We start from the raw sequence: 12,981 nt of genomic DNA, 5'->3' as shown, positions 1-12,981 counted from the left end.
TGTGCAAAAAGTCATGTTCCGCCCTCCACCAGGCTACTCCTCTACTCTATTGTCCAAAATAGCAACCAACTACGAGAGGTAAACCAAACCCCCGCCCTATATTAACACACCATGGGACATCCTAGAGACTTTAAATCTCTTCATTCTAACAACTGCTGTCTATTGAAGGTTTGAGACGGCCACGCAAGTATCCACCATGCCTACCGACTACAGTGGCACATGGGACATGACTAGTAATGAAAACTTTGAAAGTTACATGGTTGCTCTTGGTAAGTTCTCTTTTTACATTTTCTTATGTTTTTAGGCAAGTGACTTTGATTAAAATAATATTGACTATTTATTGGTTAATTAATTAGGGTGAGTATTGGTAAAGTGGGACACGTTATGAAAAAGTGTATCCCGAACACCTTACCGAATCATCCCATTGTCTTAACCCCCAACATGATATTCTAAACAGCTTAAGAAAGAAATATTAAACACAGGATGGATGGCTCTTTTCTACAAACACAAATTGTGCTGAGGCCACATTTTTTAAGTCGATGCTGGCAAATTGGGACACCTTGATTGACAAAGTGGGACACTTCATTCTTTATTGTAAAGAAGGATAAATTAAAGTATATGAGTATTTTCAATATTTGTATGATAAACTTCAATTGTTCATACAAATGAAATGTATAAAAACATGCTTTATGTGTTTTTGTGGAACATTAAGAATGATCATTTATAATTATTATTATCATCATCATCATTCGTGATATTAATTCTATGATGTAGCCTATATGTAATTGTATAGCCTATAAATAAAATTAACTTCATCTAGATCTATCAGCTCAACATTCTCAACATTACACTCTAACGGACATTTTGTAGAATGAAACCAGAAAGACCTTACCCCTCAACAATTTCATTGACTGTTTTATTGTCAAATACAGCAAAATACACTTTTTTAGTCATCACCTGTAAGGTTATGAATATAGCTAGCTATGATTTTTTTATGTTTCTAAGTAAAATGCAGCTATGCTATTTTACCTTTATTTAACTAGGCAAGTCAGTTAAGAACAAATTCTTATTAACAATGACAGCCTAGGAACAGTGAGTTAACTGGCTGTTCAGGGGCAGAATGGCAGATTTGTACCTTGACAGCTCAGGGGTTTGAACTTGCAACTTTCTGGTTGCTAGTCCACCGCTCTAACCACTAGGCTACCCTTTTTATAGCACGCTAGGTGATAGCAGATTTGAAGAAAATGAAATGCAACATGTGATCCTATTTAGAAAATGGATTTCTATTAAGAAAACATGTATTTCATAATCCCCTGAAATATATTTTCTGCATTAAAATGGCCTAGAGGAGTGTCCCATTTTGACAGTAGGCGATTGGCATACTGGGACACTGTCAAAATGCCAATATTCTAAAAAGGTGGGAGTAGTAAGAAAACAATTTACAGTCATTTTGATTTACAATGACATCCCATTACAAAATAGGTCGTAATTAGACACTGAATATCCTTTCTTAGTTTTTTATAACCTTAACATTAGGCATCTAGAGACAGGTGTCATTACACAGAATGCCACGCCCACAATGATTATCATCACATACGTCCTCACTAACACACAGGCACAATGTTAATGTACACATTTAAAGATATCCATTACAAAGCTTAAGTGTCACACTTTGCCAGGTGTCCCACTTAACCAATACTCACTCTATCTGTTGGTAATTAATTAATGCGGACATTAGGTAGGGTAGTGTACCGTTTTATTCAACAGAAATTATCTTGGATTTTTTTTTTCTCACTTTTATTGATTAATTAGATAGGCCTATATCTTCAAATCAATAAGTTTTCATAATTCTAATTTCTCTTTTCTGTCAGTAATTCAAAACAATAATAACATGTATGTGATTGTTATTGTCTGAACTCTATGCATGTGTTTATTTTTTCTTTAGTATGTGACACATATGGGGGCACCTGCAGGGTTAGGGTTACTTTCTAAATGTAATATATGTTACAGTGACTAGTTACCTGTCCAAAAGTGTAATCAGTAACTTACATTTTGTATTAGCCTACCCCAAAATCTGTAACATAATCGGATTACTTAGCCTGGCTGCAGCACTTGAGACCAAGAGGAGTGCAACCAATTCATTACCTCCAAAAACAAGCAATCCTGTCAAAACAACAACATTCATCCGGGAGGGACAGAAAAGGCCCAAGCATCCTCCTACGAAGCCAGAAACTGGACACCTAGCCATGGCCCGGGACTGGAAGATGCTTGTCGATTTTGGCCAGCAACTCATTTTTCCACCTGAGATGGCTTCTACCAACCTTAGGCCAGACATGGTACTATGGTCCCCTTCACGAAAGGCTGTGTACATCATAGAGCTCACAGTCCCGTGGGAAAACTCTGTTGAAGAGGCCTATGAGCATAAGAAACTGCGTTACACAGAGTTGGCAGCAGACGCAACTCAGCGTGGCTGGAATGCAAAAGTCTGGCCAGTTGAAGTGGGATGCAGAGGATTCGTGGCTTCTTCCACCATCAGGTTGCTGAAAGAACTTGGAATCCATGGACAGGCTCTGCGGCAGACCGTCAGAGCAGTTTCTCAAGCAGCTGAAAGAGGCAGCCAGTGGATCTGGATCAAACGGAAGGACCCTTGCTGGGCTATAACTTCATGACCCCCCACCCCCACCTGAGAACCCAATTCAGATCCCTCCAACTTGAGGAGGGCATATGAGGTATGCGGTCAGCTGTAGGGCTGGCTCAGGGAAGAGGACGCCCCTGCCTTGCATAGTCCCGTGGGAAATCTTAATTGGGCATGGGACACAAGCTAAGGCTTGATCACCCTTTAGCTGGCCACCTTTGATGAGGGTGTTTAGTGATTAAAGGCCGAAACACCCACTGATTCGAAGGCACACTACTGAGGATGTGTCCCAAAATTGACATCTTAACCCAGTCTAAGAAATAAACCTCCCATGCCACTCTGTCAACATCACAGCAAATCTCATGTGAGTGCATACCATCTATTGGCACAATGGACAGTTTTTAACATCTCGTCCCGTGTTTTATGATTCTTCAGTTACTTTTGGATTACTTTCCTCGTCAAAGGCATTAGAAGAAGACAAAAAGGATTCATCAAACACATTTGGTGTCCTCATAGTGGTCTCTGACTTGTGGTCAGACTCGCTCAGGTGGAACAAACTTAAACTTTTAATGCTAAATTATAATATATATTATTATAATATACATTGAGAGTACAAAACATTAAGAACACCTTCCTAATATTGAATTGCAATATCTATCTTCTTTCTTTTGCTCAACATGCTCACCAGTAGAATTATAACTCCATATAATATGAATCTTAACTTCTTTCGAAATACATTCTGAAGAATTAAAATGTGTAACTTTGGAATTATGATTCATAGCCTAGCTCACCAGTTTCCTACTGAGAATGGATTGGAAATGTTCAGTCTCTTAGGATATATTTGTAACACATGCAGGATTTCTTTCCTTACAGGCATTGATTTTGCAACACGCAAGATTGCGAACATGTTGAAACCTCAGAAAGTGATTGAGCAAGATGGGGATTCTTTCACCATCAAAACATTCACTACCTTCAAAAACTACACAGTCTCATTCAAGATTGGGGAAGAGTTTGAGGAGGTGACCAAAGCCATGGATAACAGAAAAGTCCAGGTAGAAACTTGCAATTTACAGTTCCTATGGGCGCCGGCACTTTATAATTTACGTCATATCATTATCATGATGAATTGGTCCCTTTTTGTTATTTTGCTCCTTATTGCTTATTGAACTGTGGTCATTAATATGGCGACATTGAGGACAATATGTAACAGAGCTGTCTATAAGCCTGTTTCAAGCAAGCTGGCGCTGTCCCAGGTGTTTTAAAGTTATGGTCCACACAACCCATTATGATAAGTACTCTTGTTAATTACAGACGGTGGTCAACTGGGACAATGATAAACTGGTGTGTGTTCAGAAGGGAGAGAAGAAGAACAGAGGGTGGACACACTGGATAGAAGGAGATGAGCTCTATCTGGCATGTAGCATGTACTCATATCTTTTAACTACATTGATGGCATTTGTATTAGTAGGTCTAACTGTTATGCATTTTTCCTCTCTCTTATAGGAAATCACCTGTGGGGATAAAGTCTGCAAGCAGATTTATAAAAGGAGTGCTTGATAATTCTTTCACCATAAAGTTTGCACAATATTTCTTCAACCTTACATTTGCTAAATATTCTTCACAAATGTATCACTAATATGACATGCTCATGGTATGTTTTGAGTATGCAAAATAATTCAAATAAAATAGTCAACATTTTAACAACATGAATAAAAATAACATGATATACATTTGAGGATTTCGTGACTATGTACAATACATTTAATCTACTAAAAACCATGAATATAGCACTGGACCATGAATGCATTGTTTTGTAATACTCCAGCCCAGCAGGTGGTGCTATAGGCCTAGTATTGGTTCAATTGGATGACACCATCCGCCTTTCTAAGCGCGCAATTTTTCAAATTTAGCGGAATTTGATTTGTCGTAAAGATTATCCCATGCCCATTAGATAGCTACTCTAGAAACGATTGTACATATTGTTTCGTTTTCTGTTTGAAAAATCATCTGGTGAAAAAGTGTATGAGTAAACCAGTGTGGTAGGCTATGTATGCTATCCACTACTAGCTGCCTAGCTAACGTGAACTGTCGGGAGAAAATGCCAACAGCAATGGACGAGGAGGAAAGAAAACTTCAGGTGCAACTTTAACCTTTGATTTATTAATTCACAATTATATATGTGTCTTGGAAGCACGTGTTGTCAGTTAGATGAAGATGGACAAAGCTAGTATTTACTTATGTTTCCACTAAACCCGTAGAGACTGAAAGCAGCAGTCCACTATACAGTGGGAAGACTGTGTCAAAGCATTGGTGAGGATCATCAGAAGGAATTCAGTCGACAGGTTATAGCAGCAATAGCTGAAACGACGTTCAGGCAATGTGGTGAGTATTATAATAACAAACATCAACAAATAATGTCTTTAGGGAAGGGGAGATTGCTGTGCATGACTGGTAACAAGAGGGCCCTGATGAGTTCGTTATGAACATCTTTGTGCACGGTCTCCACCTTGGGTTTGCTCTGTCCAAGCACCAGTCAAATTCACATGTTATTCTGTCCCAGTCCAGAAACTGCCCCTACGTGGGATGGATTTGAGTGGTAAACGTGGTAATACTGTAGTTCCAACTAGCCAAATGACAGGTTTGGTATTCTTGTCAACATATTATTTACATATTCGGGTCTTTGGGGGGTTTACTGGAAAATCTTGAGACTCAAAAGGATTTGTCCAAACACCCCCATGGCTTCCTTTCCTCGTCGTTTTCCTGAAAGACCAAGGATAGATGGGCAGATGACCATACATTGACTATCAAGTCCTCTGACGTCAGCGTCATAAATAAAAAATAACACTTTCTGTGTATCTCAATGGTCAGATGTAGATTGTTCCCCTTGTCTCCTTTCCTTCATCTGTACTGATGTGGCAAAAAATAGTCAGGCAGCCTAGCGGAGGTTGTGACTAGGTGGAGTACAGCTAGGATCGGAAGTGACTTTTCGTAGCAGATTAGGAGAGCATTTTAGCTGACGCTAACACTTTCCTAACCATAACCTAATTCCCCTAACCTGTTCTGTTAATACTCCTTACCTGCTACGAAAAAATAACTTCCGGTCGTAGCTGTATACCACGTAGTCAAAATCCCTAGCGGTTAGAGAGTTGGGCCAGTAACCGAAGGGTCACTGGTTCGAAAACCCAAGCCGACAAGGTGAAAAATATAGCTCTGGGAAAAATTAAGCGTCCCCTGCAAAATAATCAGTTTCTCTGGTTTTATTGTTTATAAGTATGTGTTTGGGTAAAATTCTCATTTTTGTTTTATTCTATAAACTACTGACAACATTTCTCCCAAATAAAAATATTGTCATTTAGAGCATTTATTTGCGGAAAATGACAATTGGTCAAAATAACACTAAATATTCGGTGTTGTCAGACCTCGAATAATGCAAAGAAAATAAGTTCATATTCATTTTTAAACACCATACTAATGTTTTAATTTAGGAAGAGTTCAGAAATCAATATTTGGTGGAATAACCCTGATTTTCAATCACAGCTTTCATGCGTCTTTCACATTGATGTTGGGTGACATTATGCCACTCCTGGCACAAAAATTCAAGCAGCTCGGTTTTGTTTGATGGCTTGTGACCATCCATCTTCCTCTTGATCACATTCCAGAGGTTTTCAATGGGGTTCCGGTCTGGAGATTGGGCTGGTCATGATCTGGTGGTCCTCCATCCACACCTTGATTGACTTGGCTGTGTGGCATAGAGCATTGTCCTGCTGGAAAAACCAATCCTCAGAGTTGTGGAACATTGTCATATAAGGAAGAAAGTTTTCTTCCAGGACAACCTTGTACGTGGCTTGATTAATGCGTTCTTCACAAAGACTAATCTGCCCGATTCCAGCCTTGCTGAAGCACCCCCAGTTCATCACCGATCCTCCAAGTTTCACAGTGGGGGCGAGACCTGGAGAGGCCTACAAGCCAGTGTCTCGCACCCACTGTGAAATTTGGTGGAGGATCGGTGATGATCTGGGGGCCACTTTACACTGAAATTCTTCTGCTTGTATGTTTCAGATGATTGACAGCATTTCTTTTTTTCCTTTTTAGATATTTTTGCAAAGGACTTGGAGGCCTTTGCAAGGTAAAAGGTCTTCACACAGCTTGTATTGATGTTATGAAATCCGTGTTTATTCAGACTGACAATCCTGCTGTCACAAATGAATGATTTCCAGTCCCTCATTTATGCAATGTTCAGTTAGGTGGGGCGGGGGGGGGGGGGGGGGGGGGGGGGGGGATTGGCATCAAATGCTCTGCAGGGTCCATTGTAAACAGAATAAAAGGTTCCTTCAGCAAGTATAAATCAAATCAGGCAAGACCATGAAGTTTTAATAATTTGCTTCTGTTTCATAATCAGATTAAAACTAACGTGTGTTAAATTGTAGGCATGCCAAAAGAAGCACAGTATCTGTAGAGGATGTGAAGCTTACAGCTCGTCGAAGTACAGCACTGGTGGGTATTGGCTAATTTAACAATAAGTCACAAGTTTGATTAACAGTCAGTTCTTGAAGCTTTATTGTATTGTTTTGATGGACCCAACCTGACAACTTTTTATGGTACCAGTCATATTTGGACCCTTATTAGGGAGTTGCTTTCCACAGCAACATAGGTATTGTCTCCTACGTTTGAAATAACAAACACTCTTTTCTAGGCTAACTTCATACAAAGGAAGAGTGAAGAGATTGCCAGCGCCAACCAGGAGCAGAGAGACACAAGGAAGAAGATTGCAGGGAAGAGGAAGAATACAGAGATGGTGTAGGGAGGGAAAACATGCTACCCTAGTACTAAGTGAATGTGTTTGATTATACAGACAGTTAATAGCATGTGTACTTTTACTAATACGGCATCAACTGCTCGACCAAACTTGAAGAAAATATTTATTGATTACAATTCCAAGTGGTACAGCAATATTATCTTCATTGGCTGAAATGTAAGCACTGTTCCAATGTCTTCTCCAAATGTATTTACAGATCTACACATTAACATCAGTTCAATACAATTTTGAAGGGCAACAGGTGTTCCCATTCACCATTGAGATGTGCTGTAATATCCTGTGTACACAATCTGAAATATCAACCTGTTCATTGTCTTGTCCCAAAGAATAGATTAGTTCTACCCAATGCTGCAATGTTATTTTAAAATAGCCAAATAAACAATACTTGTCATCAGGTCTGATTAGAAATGTATCCAAACTTACTACCCCATTCGGACTCCTTTTAGGTTACCATAAATATAAGGGACCCCATTTCAAGCCTGTGAGGACTTCAGTCTTCATCCTTCAGGACACTGACTCCAGTCCGGGTTCAGATGGAAACCTCGGTCAGCAGTGTCCAAGGTCCCTAGATATGTGAATTAAATTAGATTTCGACAACTCAAATGTCACAAAATTACCCAATATTCATATAAGCATATCTATTCAAAAACAAAGTTTTATTAGAGAACTCTTATTTGACATGTCTAAAACACCTTTGAAACACACTGAATCACACTGGGAAATATGACAACCACACCACTCCATGCTCTCACACCAACACTCACGTCCCCAGTGTCCTCGGCAGGTGTCATCCACATCAAGTTCACACTTACAGAGCATCAATAACAAGGAAAGAAACCACACACACCATACAGCATTCAGGTCAGGTAGGTTATATAAGCAAGACAAATATTCAGCACAACATTCCACACTACATTTGTGTACTACTTCTGCACTTGATCAATAAGGGTAGGAAAAATTGCTACAATAAAAGATCTTGAAGTACTACTAAATGAAAGTCCATTTTAGGGGGAAGGAGCTTGTAGCATCTGCAGCTTCCATTCACTCTCACAAAAGCAGTCAAATTGGGCTCTTTCATCGCACAACCAGTCCGTTTCACGCTTTCTTTTTCTCTCCGTTCGCTCACTCATCGATTCACTCTTCGCCACAAGCCATCCTCAGTCGCACTCATGAGTTCTTAAAATGTCAGCTGCGCAGTTCTTTCCATTAAAAAGTGGATAAAAATGAAACACCCACCGTCTCTTAGAACATGCGGAGTGAAGCCGTTGTTTGATGGCAAAGCATTTACAGATGGGAAGAGGGAGAGTGATACTGACATCACCCAAAGAATGCTGCCAAAGAGGAGCTTCTTCCCGGGAAAATGGAAGAGAAGTGAACTGCAGAAGAGATTGTAGTGAAGGTTTTTCCATTGAACTTGACTGCAAATAAAGTTGCACTTAAACATTTCAGTTTCAACCAGATTCTTTCCAATGCAAGATTGTTGTCAAATATATGGATGAATAGTGAATCATAGTGATTTCTCATGCATTTTCAGAAACATCACAACTCACAATACATGCCTTTAAGAATCCAGTTGAAAATAGGTCAGGACAAACTTAAAGTAGCACTTAAGCTGAACACTCTGGTAAATAATAATTCACCTCAAACACTTTCTAAATTAAATCTTGAGCATTTTCCAAATTTACAAAACATTTGACAAAAGCGTTTAGCTATCAGATACGCGTAACACCAGAAATAGATTTGGAAAAAGACATCTCACAATACTTACCATACAAACTATTACTTACATACCCCACCCTGAAGACTTGGACTCCATACTGGAGCCAAATCCTCCTGAGCTAAACCCACTACCACTGGTTGTTGAATTAGAACCGGTACCCCAACCTAGACTGGCTGAGCTGGTGCCGTAGTTACTGTTGCCTGTGCTGTAGGCCTGGCTCTGATCCCTGGTGGAGCTAGTCTGCCCAGTAGAGGTGGTGCCCGAGGTGGCAGTCTGCCCTTGTTGACTAGCCAACATACCCATCATTCCCCAACTGCTCTGCAGGGCAGCTTGAGCAGCAGCCATCATGGCAGGGTTCAGACTAAAGTTGCCAAAATTAGCCATATTACTCCCAGCACTGCTCCCTAACCCTGTGCGGTTACTACCAAAGCCCTGAGCCCCAAACCCATTTCCAAACCGCCCTGCTCGCTCCATCATCTGCCTACTGCCGTGCTTTGGCTCAGCGTTTGAGATGTGCACGCTGACCCCCTTAATAATCAGGTCCTCTCCACATAGGGAACTGGCAACCTGGACAGAAAAAAAAACATGCCAGTGACATTAAAGGGGTAATTCAGCAGATGGCAAAAAAAACAATGCCTTTCAATTTGCAGTGGCACCAACCTGGTCATCGGCAAAGCTGACGAAGGCAAAGGCACGAAAGGGCTTGGGGATGAAGACATCAGTGACCTCGCCATACTGCATGAAGAACTGGCGCAGCTCATCAGCGGAAATGTCTTCAGTGCAACGGCCTACAAACACTTTCCTGCTTCTCATGGGCTCATCTGGACCTTGCTGTTTTACAAAAGGTAGAAAAAAAGTATTGCACATTAACAATATATATGGCATTAGGGGGAGGTGGTGGGACTGTGTGATCTGAAATAAGCGCTCTTGCCATTAATGATCCATGTTACTACATGCCATACAGATACAAACACCTACCTTGGAGTTGGGGAGTTTGCAGTCACACCATCTTCCATCAATCATGTGGCGTTGAGAGATCACTTTATCTTGAGTTTCATACTCAGTAAACCTCACAAAGCCAAATCCCTTTGAGTTTCCAGTCTTCACATCTCGTTTCACCTGTAAGTAGGAGCATGGGGTTAAAACCTACATTTCCCCTTTAAACATTTTGGGTTAATCTGCAGTTGCTACATTCATTTTGGGACATAAATTATATGTACCCATTGATTCATGAAGAATATAACTAAGAACTTCCTTATGAGCTTAGTTAAATTGACATACCGCATCACAACCCAAAATAATCTTTACTCCAATGTTTGTTAAAGTAAGAGAAACACTATACCATCAAAACATAGTTAAAACTATTATGTTGATATCATTGATGGTCAGTCCTTGCATCCATAGCTCAGTCTATGAATTTGGCTATGTTTCTCCAGATCCAACCCGTAGCAAAATGGTGGTGGAGAGAACGCTTTGTCATTGTTTAAACTGCTCACTGCTGCTTTAAAATGTCTCAAATGTTAGTTTAGTAGGAACCACAGATATAGCAAGGCCTTGCACATTAGAGCTGTGTAAAAGGGAAGAAAAATGGATCCACAGCACTCAAGTGACCAGCATGAATGAAATTGCTAATCGGATACTTTACCTGTACCATGATGACTTCCCCAAAGGTGCTGAAGTAATCTTTCAGGTCCTGTTCAGATGTTTTCCATGGCAACCCCAGTACAATCAGGTCTGAAGTCTTCATGTCACCCCTCTTCATCTTTACAGCCGAAGAGGCATCAATCTCGTCCATTTTCCTTTTGTTGTCTGAAATAGTGTGGTACAGCTCATTCAATCGCTGTTGGAACACTACAGACATTTGCCTAGCTAGATACTCATTCCATGTGTTGCATATAACTAGGGAACAGTTGACGCTTGAATAATTTATTATACATGTATTATAATGCATTTGTCCACCAGTTGGTGGCTAATAAAATAACACGTAAAAAGCCCGTCACCATACCTTTGGGATAATTGACGACATAGACCAAATTGCCCCAGCCGTTTTCTGGTGCATGAAGAATCCCTTCCACCAAACGGACCCCTCGCATGCACTGCGAAACTGGACTCCTGAATCGTAGGCCGCAGGCCCCTGGAAACTGAGCTGCCACAGTAGAAAGCAACACTGTGCCATCATCCTCGGATGGGATCTCCATGGGCTCCTCATTCTCTTCTTCGGCCACGCGAATGTACACCTCTGCCATTTTTACGCACAACGCCTTTTCTTAGCCCAAAACACAGCACTGGCAAGCTTACGTTAGATAGTCAAGTGTTTAGAGGGCTATGCCCGACGACACGAACCGATTGGTACAAAACAGTCGTGAAAAAAAAACAGGTTTTGCAACAAACAAAAAAATAGTTTAGATATTTAAATGGACGCTATTTATCTTGATTAAACCAAATTGTATTTAAACGACATAGAGTTTGAGATATTCTCGCAAACGAGGCTACCACGGTCCCATTCCCAGTGTTCCTTTGTTAGGTTGGCTAGCTAACGTTAGCTAGCTGTGTCATCGACACCGGACGACGACCTCGCTATAGCAATGTGGCTATGAATGCGCTAACGGCGTCTATCGCACTGTTGGTCCTACAAATTGAAATGTGGTCTAAGAAAACTGAAATCGAGCAATCATATAATTAACGTGAAGTCTTAACTCCGTTTTCTTATCTAACATGCACGTATCACTGCAGATGTAAAGCAAATATTTACGCTCAAAAGCATCTGCGACAACATGAAACACCGCTGTACTTTCAGATCAAAATGGCATTATGTCAGTCATGGAGGAAGTACGTCATGTCAGATCATCTCATTGTAAACGGAGGGTGTTGTGCATCTAGGAAATGACAGAAAATGATAAATAATTATTTCAAGGTAACTACACAATTTTTACTGTGATCTCTTAAAACATTTGTATTTTCCCCCAAAAAATGTAACCTTGGGTAAACTGATTATACCCACCTGAGATCCATACTCGAGGACAACTGGGACGTCCCCCCCTATGTAAAGATTGGATGAACCCATTTTATTCCCTCCTTGACTTTCTGTGACAACTGGGGACCAATGAACGTTTCGTCTATAAGGGATACAGCTTTTGTCAAATTCAATTTTCGTGACAGCAGGTTAGGAGAATTCGGAGAAATGGTAAAGGTTAGCCATAATACCCCAAAATTATAATTGACGTCAATTTCACAAAAGCTGTATCCCATCTAGACAAGATCAGGGAACAAGCGTCACCAACATTCCGGATAGGAATTCCAGGCTGCTGGCCCGCTCTCCATGTTGTTGTTAGCCATAGCAACATGCATCACGGGAGGGAAGAAAGCACCTCAAATGGCTAGTTTGTTGAAATGATACTGTACACACTTGGGGCGCTAGTAATGTCTACAAGCCACCCCTGGACGTCCCACTTCTGACACCCCAATCCATTGTAGCGAACAGCGGGAGCATTGCACCAACAGGAATTAGAACCAAGGTTGCCCGACCACAATGCGCAAGCCACAACCCCAAGATATGTTTATAATGGGCTTAAACGGCTGGGGTCGCGTAACATGAATGCAAAACAAACACAGGAGTCAACTATTCATTAAAACCCCTATCTGCCAAGACAAAAACAACCAACCATTAGGGTCACGTACAAACATTTTAAGTAGTCTATTGCGCTTTTACTTTGCATTGTTGGAATGTGAATGTTGTTTGGCGAGGGTTCCTTTCATTATTTGCACTAACAGGCAATATAGTTAATCTACATATAAACTAGAAAACATTTG

At 40.6% G+C, this 12,981-nt stretch overlaps 3 protein-coding genes across 5 annotated transcripts; 2 read left to right on the top strand and 1 right to left on the bottom strand.

Annotated features, from left to right (window-relative positions):
• The first annotated feature begins 84 nt into the window (after positions 1 to 84).
• Positions 85 to 4,365, top strand: LOC139369911 (retinol binding protein 7b, cellular). Its single transcript, XM_071109193.1, has 4 exons — positions 85 to 269; positions 3,509 to 3,687; positions 3,947 to 4,048; positions 4,139 to 4,365. Exons 1-4 carry the CDS (start codon positions 197 to 199, stop codon positions 4,190 to 4,192), a joined length of 408 nt encoding a protein of 135 aa, XP_070965294.1. The 5' UTR covers positions 85 to 196; the 3' UTR covers positions 4,193 to 4,365.
• A 300-nt stretch (positions 4,366 to 4,665) lies between these two features.
• On the top strand, positions 4,666 to 7,539 carry LOC139371332 (centromere protein S). Its single transcript, XM_071111666.1, has 5 exons — positions 4,666 to 4,772; positions 4,894 to 5,017; positions 6,728 to 6,761; positions 7,063 to 7,129; positions 7,329 to 7,539. Exons 1-5 carry the CDS (start codon positions 4,686 to 4,688, stop codon positions 7,434 to 7,436), a joined length of 420 nt encoding a protein of 139 aa, XP_070967767.1. The 5' UTR covers positions 4,666 to 4,685; the 3' UTR covers positions 7,437 to 7,539.
• On the bottom strand, positions 7,538 to 12,011 carry LOC139371330 (TAR DNA-binding protein 43-like). Of its 3 annotated transcripts, none has more exons than XR_011627222.1 (6): positions 11,177 to 11,993; positions 10,817 to 10,980; positions 10,150 to 10,290; positions 9,832 to 10,002; positions 8,216 to 9,738; positions 7,538 to 8,016 (listed from the first exon to the last, which is right to left on the bottom strand). XR_011627222.1 is itself a non-coding variant. In XM_071111665.1 (5 exons), the coding sequence occupies exons 1-5, from the start codon at positions 11,415 to 11,417 to the stop codon at positions 9,235 to 9,237; spliced, it is 1,221 nt and encodes a 406-aa protein (XP_070967766.1). In that variant the 5' UTR covers positions 11,418 to 12,011; the 3' UTR covers positions 7,538 to 9,234. The 3 variants fall into 3 exon arrangements, 1 of the variants encoding a protein (XP_070967766.1); XR_011627221.1 differs by having other exon boundaries at positions 8,688 to 9,738; XM_071111665.1 differs by having other exon boundaries at positions 7,538 to 9,738; positions 11,177 to 12,011.
• Positions 12,012 to 12,981: the final 970 nt, after the last annotated feature.

The sequence above is a fragment of the Oncorhynchus clarkii genome, chromosome 17 (assembly GCF_045791955.1).
Source record: "Oncorhynchus clarkii lewisi isolate Uvic-CL-2024 chromosome 17, UVic_Ocla_1.0, whole genome shotgun sequence".
NCBI classification, from domain to species: Eukaryota; Metazoa; Chordata; class Actinopteri; order Salmoniformes; family Salmonidae; genus Oncorhynchus; species Oncorhynchus clarkii.
The sequence above is the reverse complement of the archived record's forward strand: the minus strand, read 5'-3'. Positions and strand labels throughout refer to the sequence as shown.

What these genes read in the sequence shown, in the direction of transcription:
- LOC139371332 (XM_071111666.1), top strand. Translation starts at nt 4,686, where the DNA reads ATGCTATCCACTACTAGCTGCCTAGCTAACGTGAACTGTCGGGAGAAA. An exon ending in AGGAGGAAAGAAAACTTCAG is followed by an intron (nt 4,773 to 4,893) that starts GTGCAACTTTAA and finishes CTAAACCCGTAG; the next exon opens with AGACTGAAAGCAGCAGTCCA. An exon ending in AACGACGTTCAGGCAATGTG is followed by an intron (nt 5,018 to 6,727) that starts GTGAGTATTATA and finishes TTTCCTTTTTAG; the next exon opens with ATATTTTTGCAAAGGACTTG.
- LOC139369911 (XM_071109193.1), top strand. Translation starts at nt 197, where the DNA reads ATGCCTACCGACTACAGTGGCACATGGGACATGACTAGTAATGAAAAC. An exon ending in AAGTTACATGGTTGCTCTTG is followed by an intron (nt 270 to 3,508) that starts GTAAGTTCTCTT and finishes CTTTCCTTACAG; the next exon opens with GCATTGATTTTGCAACACGC. An exon ending in TGGATAACAGAAAAGTCCAG is followed by an intron (nt 3,688 to 3,946) that starts GTAGAAACTTGC and finishes TGTTAATTACAG; the next exon opens with ACGGTGGTCAACTGGGACAA.
- LOC139371330 (XM_071111665.1), bottom strand. Translation starts at nt 11,417, where the DNA reads ATGGCAGAGGTGTACATTCGCGTGGCCGAAGAAGAGAATGAGGAGCCC. An exon ending in TGTCGTCAATTATCCCAAAG is followed by an intron (nt 10,981 to 11,176) that starts GTATGGTGACGG and finishes ACACTATTTCAG; the next exon opens with ACAACAAAAGGAAAATGGAC. An exon ending in GGGAAGTCATCATGGTACAG is followed by an intron (nt 10,291 to 10,816) that starts GTAAAGTATCCG and finishes TCCTACTTACAG; the next exon opens with GTGAAACGAGATGTGAAGAC.